The sequence below is a fragment of the Triturus cristatus genome, chromosome 5_1 (assembly GCF_964204655.1).
Source record: "Triturus cristatus chromosome 5_1, aTriCri1.1, whole genome shotgun sequence".
NCBI lineage: Eukaryota > Metazoa > Chordata > Amphibia > Caudata > Salamandridae > Triturus > Triturus cristatus.
In genome coordinates this window covers 595,073,371-595,079,181 of record NC_140587.1, presented here as the reverse complement: position 1 = coordinate 595,079,181, position 5,811 = coordinate 595,073,371, and the positions used below count along the sequence as shown (strand labels likewise).

At 52.6% G+C, this 5,811-nt stretch overlaps 1 protein-coding gene across 1 annotated transcript; it reads left to right on the top strand.

Moving 5' to 3' along the window:
• Positions 1-2,549: 2,549 nt before the first annotated feature.
• Positions 2,550-5,450, top strand: BHLHE22 (basic helix-loop-helix family member e22). Its single transcript, XM_085604118.1, has one exon. The coding sequence runs from the start codon at positions 3,255-3,257 to the stop codon at positions 4,155-4,157; it is 903 nt and encodes a 300-aa protein (XP_085460244.1). The 5' UTR covers positions 2,550-3,254; the 3' UTR covers positions 4,158-5,450.
• The last annotated feature ends 361 nt before the right edge of the window (positions 5,451-5,811 follow it).

The following is a 5,811-nucleotide window of genomic DNA, read 5'->3' as shown; positions in this document are numbered from 1 at the left end:
ACGCCCTCTTTGAAAGTTGTCCTTGGAATGGATGCTGCATAGAAACTAAAGACCGCTTTAGTGCTCAAGAGCAAGCGATGATTCGTGTACACGCTCCTCCACACACACAATGAACCACACACACATTGATACACACGTGTCCTGTGACAGGATTGCCCAAGAGGAACTCATATAACTGGGGTTTATTGTGTATTTAGTGTAGCGCTGACCTGGCTTCAAGGAGCTGTAAACCTCTCCACATAAAGCGGTTTTATAATCGCAGAGTCTTTTTCAATGCACAATAGCACAGGTTACCGAACCCAGCCTGCAATGTGGAGGAAACAAATAGGTGCGCGAGCACAGCGCATTGACATATTTAAGTGAGGCGCCATGAGCTAAAGTAACCTGCCCAGGGCTTGAAATCATCAGGTACTGCCCGGTACTGGGTGCCGGCACTTCTTTATTTTGAAAGGGACAGTACCTGCACTTTTCAGCGCTGCTGCAGTATATTTCACAGGAGAGTACGGGCACCTCTCTGGAGCAAATAGGTACTCTAAATAGAGAGGTCCACCCCTTCTGTATTTCCAAATAAAGCTCTGGATCTGCCTAAAGTCACACATGAAGGGTGTGTACCGGGGTATTTAAGAGATGTGTGTCCTTATTCCTTAGGCCTGCCGATCTTGTGGGTCCTTGCCCTCCTCTGCTCTCACACTCTTTGTTCCAGGGTGGGGAAGAGAACTTTGGGTGCCACAGAAAGAGAACTGTGTCACAAAGAGCGAACGTCTTGGTTCTCGCCCCAGGAGACTTCTCGGCTGCAGTCCCGGAAGTGGTGCACAGGATTGTAGCGCGTGGCCTCGCCGCAGCAGGGGTACTTAGAGTGCAGCCACCTTGCGTTCCCCCTTCATGGCGACCATCCCGACAGCAGGAGTGGATCTCTGTGCAGCAGCCACGGGAACACCTGCTTCCCAAGGATCCCACTCACCCACTTAGTTTAGAGGAAGGTGGGATGTTGATTTGGAGGCTTCCGGCAGGATTGTGGCACACAACAAGAAATGAGGATCCGTAGGACAGATACATTCTTCATCCATTTCTTTCTGGGGCAGTACCGAGGGGACAGATAATAAGCTTCATTCTGCAAGGGCACCAGCATAGGTTTCGGGCATTGGCTCCCTTCATCACTGCCGGGCATGGGTCTGTGGCCCCTGGCTTCACAGCATTGTGTGGCCCAATGGTGTGGCTTGTGGTTGGGGGTGTGTGTGTGTGGGGGGTAGGACAGCAAATGTGGTCCAGAGATTAGGGGGCCCCCTCAGGGATACAGGTGTTTTCACCTGTGCGATCTGTGTAGAATGAAAGGTGCTTTGGACCTGAGTGCTGTGATATTTCTTCTGGTGATGAAAATGTAAATACATGTATGTGTAGCTTTTCTTATGCAGATTTCCATTGTTAGGTGTGTCAAGTAGGACAAACAACATTGTAATGCTGTAATGTGACAACTATTTTATCCGCCTCCCAATGCAATGTTTCGTTTTGCTGTTTCTGAAGCTGACACCAGAGGACCGAGAGCGGTCAGTGATTGGGCGGCGTTGGTAGGGCTGGGACCCAGACTGGGGTCTCTCCGGCTCAGTGTTTGGTGATGGCCTGTTTCAGTACCCAAGTCGCTGAGCTCTGGTGATGGCAGCTCAGTGAGCAGACCTCATTCCTCGTCTTATCCAGGGTGTGTGAGATTCATTAACAAGAGTGTGTGACATGCAGCCCTTGTAACTCCCTCTCTTGTTTAAAAAGTTATATGTGTTACGTGTTTTAGGGTTACCAGAACACCATGGTAGGACCTGCACGTGCCCTTGTTTGCCCAGGGGACGTTTAAGGGACACAGCTGTCCGCTCGCGCTGCCCACGTGAAGTTCACAGACTGTAAGAAGCTGCACAAAGTTAGTTGCAGCCCCAAGTATGCAAATGTGCTAGAAAGGCTGCAAGGAGGAGAAGGCGCGGTACTTCGGTACGAGTCTGCAGGCTGGTCGTGGGTTAAGGAGTTCGGGCTGCAGTTTGCGCTGAAGGGGGCGAGGCACACCCCCACATTAGAGCGTGCTTTGAGCCTGCTCACCGAGCAGTGAATGTCGCCACGCACGTCAGGCGGAAGGCAGTTGTTGGGCTACTAACAGGACACGGCGCCTTGCAAACATATGGGCGAGCTGCGCCCACAGATGGCGGGCAGGAGCGTGGGGCAGACGCCTCCCTATAAAGCCCCAGCCACCGCCTGCCTGCAGCCGAGGCTGGGGGCCAGCAGCCAGCGCCGGTCGGGAGTGTTTGTTACCGCTCTAATCCTATTAATTAAAACGTTAACCTGATTGGGTAGAAAGCGGAGTCCCAACAGGCGAGCCTTCTCCATAATAACCTACTCAGAGAGATAATGATGTGAAAGGCTCCCCCGGCTGCTGACGGCTCCGGAAGCCTCTTGAAGGTGAATCCAAGCAAGATAAGCGCTGCAGTCTCGCCTCGGAGTGCCTCGGCGCTTCACTGAGGGCTGAGGGGGCGGGGAGAGGGGCAGAGCAGGACGGGCGAGCAGTACAAGACGAAGAGCACAGAGAAGAGTACAAGAAGGGGAGCACAGGGGAGAGGCGCAACAGAACCAAGCACACGCAAGAGGAGGAGCAGGCGAAGAGGAGCTCTAAAAGAGGAGCCCAGAGGGAGGACCTCGCACCAGAAGAGGAGCAGAACGAGAACGGAGCACACAAACTGTTGGAACACGAAGCAAGAGATCAGCACAAGAACGACATCAAAAAGAGAAAAAGGGAAAGGGACTTAAAAGGTGGAAAGCAAAAAGAAAAGCACAAGAAGAGAAATAGAAAAAAAAGAGCGGACGACCAGGAACTCAAAGAAAGGCGCAAGAACTCAAAAACTATATCAAAGCGGAGCAGAAAACGAGCAATAATAAAAGAGGGCTTAAAAAAGAAAGAAGTAAGAAGAGAGGCACAACCATAAGAGTGACAGGGGGCACAGGCAGAAGAGTACCGGAAGGGGCACATCCAACAGAGCGAACGAGGCACATCTAAAAGAGTGCAAGAAGGAGGCACACCCAGAAGAGTGCTTGAAGCGGACACAACCAGAGTGCAAGAAGGAGGCACACCCAGAAGAGTGCGAGAAGGGGGCAGAGCCAGCAGTGTGTCCATCGCCGGGCACAAACAGAGTGCGAGAAGGGGGCAGAGCCAGCAGTGTGTCCATCGCCAGGGCGCAGCGCCCTCACGCGTGGCCGGGCTGGAGGTCGCTCTCTGCAGCACCATGGACAGGGGCCTCTCGGCTGAAGACCTCTACCACCACCACAAGAGCCTGGCAATGAAGCGCATGGAGTCCGCCTTCCGCTCGCCCCCCGGCCTGGACCTCAGTCTGCAGCGGGACGGCCGCTCGCCCAGCCTGGGCTGCTTCGATGCCGCGGAGCCTTCCGAGCTGCTGCTCCCGCACCAGCAGCCGCCACGCCCGGGGGGCAGCAGCGGGGAGGCGCTGGCCGCAGCCTCCCGCTGCCCCCAGTATGCTGAGAGCGCCAGCCGGAGCTCAGTGGCCGAGAGTAGCGGCGGAGAGGAACAGAGCCCGGACGACGAGGACAGCGGCGGCGACGGGCGCTGCCAGCGGCTGCTAGGCGCAGAGGGCCGGCTGCTGTCCCCTGCACCGGGCAGTGGCGCCCCGGGAGGGCTGGGATCCGGAGCAGGGATGCTGCTGCCCAACACTGGCACCGGCGCCAAGAAGTCCAAAGAGCAGAAGGCGCTGCGGCTGAACATCAACGCGCGGGAGCGGCGGCGCATGCACGACTTGAACGATGCACTGGATGAGCTGCGGTCTGTGATCCCCTACGCGCACAGTCCCTCTGTGCGCAAACTCTCCAAGATCGCCACTCTTCTGCTGGCCAAGAACTACATCCTGATGCAGGCGCAGGCTCTGGAGGAGATGCGCAGGTTAGTGGCCTACCTGAACCAGGGCCAGGCGCTGGGCGCTGCTGCCGCCCTGCCTGCCTCGGCCGCTGCGGCCGCCCTGCACCCGGCACTGGGCGCCTACGAGCAGGCTGCGGCCGCGGCAGCGGGCTACCCATTCACCACCGGCTTGCCCACCTCCGGGTCCTGCCCAGACAAGTGCACCCTCTTCAGCAGCGTCTCGGCCAGCCTCTGCAAGCAGTGTACGGACAAGCCCTGAGGGGAGCGGGCTTAGAGGGGAAGGCGCAGGGTACTGACACCCGCTGGAGAGGCGCATAGACCGGGACTGGGGGCACGGGAGGCAAGGGGTCTGGGCATGGGACCTGCACGTGGAGGTACACCATGTCGAACAAGGGCTCGGAAAATGTGGGTACCTAGTGCTTAGAGAGAAGCACAGATATGTGTTTAACGGGACCATGTCATGAGGGGCAGTGGGAGAAGTTTACAATGAGCAGAAGTGCCAACATTGTGGTGCACCCTAACCTGGGACTTTCAAGTAATTAAGAGGGACTTAGAGAAGGGACAAAATGGAAAGAAAAGTTGAAGGCATGTAACTTTATGTAGGGCCCGTGGCTCGACAAGTCAGGAGCCAATAGGAAAGGGCACATGTTGAGAAGTCACCCTGGGCCGGCGGAGAGCCACGCGCCAAGGCCGGCCCTTTTTAAAGTTTGACTATGAACTAGACTGTGGCCTGCTGCTCAGCCCTCCCAAGCACACCGCCCCTCAGTGCTGCCGTCGGTCCAGGGAAGGCCGGGTACCCACAGGGACTTCTGCACAGACGCTCGTGTCCTCCCTTCCCCGCTTGAACTGAACTGCCACTACACCTCAGCGAAACACCGGTTTCGCGAATATGTTTGTTTTGTATCTTCCTGAACGGCGGACAGCACTTAGGGGAATCCTCTAGAAGAACTGTTTAATTATTTATATGTCAAAAAACAAAACTGGGCTCAGTTGAATTGAGTGTCAGGATTTGTAGCTCAAGACAAGTACTGTATTTTAAAAGAAATCGAACAAAAACATGCACTTGAAATTCGCTTTTTTGATTCAGAATAAGGAGAAGCCGAGAAATAGACCCAAGTAAAAGACAAAAAGTGAACTAAGCGAAAATGATATGACTTGTATTTTTTATTATCCCACCCTTTGATCTGGTGATACTGAACAAAGTTTTGGAGAGAGTGATTTAAAAAAAATAGAGTGGATGGATGTTTCTTTTTTTTAAAGAAAGTATTTATGTGTACCGTGCTACTTTCAGTATGCAATGACGTGTGTATGATAATTAAGATTATTTATTTATATATTCATCGGGGCGCCATGAAAAGAGCAGCATTTATCGGGTGCGAGGACCAATGGACTCGTGTGCATCTTTTTAACGCCCTACAACACACTCTTCGTCGATTACTTTACACTGTGTGCCAAGTGTTTCTTTGCCAACAGATTCCACCTGGTCTCGGGGCGCTTAAAGGGTTGCTTGGTTTGTGAATGGTCGCCTGGGTGAATCTACTCTGTATTTTAAATTGAGCTTTAATAAATTGCTTAAGTCCAAAACAAGTAGAGAAACGAGTTTATTTTAACACTCTCTAAATTCAAGAATCTCCTCTTACAAATGAATGCAATTGACGCTGATGGAATTGATATTTTTTTCATTTTCCGCTGTAGAAAATTGTTTCTATTACAAAACAGGAGAAATTCTAAAAGATAAGCTGGTCGTGTGTTTCTACTTTTTGCCCTGGAAATTTAGCTACACATTGAATGGTGACATTTATTGGAAAATTTAGATTTGCTTTTACGCATGCAAAAAGAACACGTGCTTTGAATTGCATCTAGGAATGTGCAATATTTTTTTTTATTGTTGTTGTTGTTTCCCAAAATGTAGA

Excerpts from the sequence above, each read along its gene's own strand:
- BHLHE22 (XM_085604118.1), top strand. The coding sequence starts at position 3,255 with ATGGACAGGGGCCTCTCGGCTGAAGACCTCTACCACCACCACAAGAGC.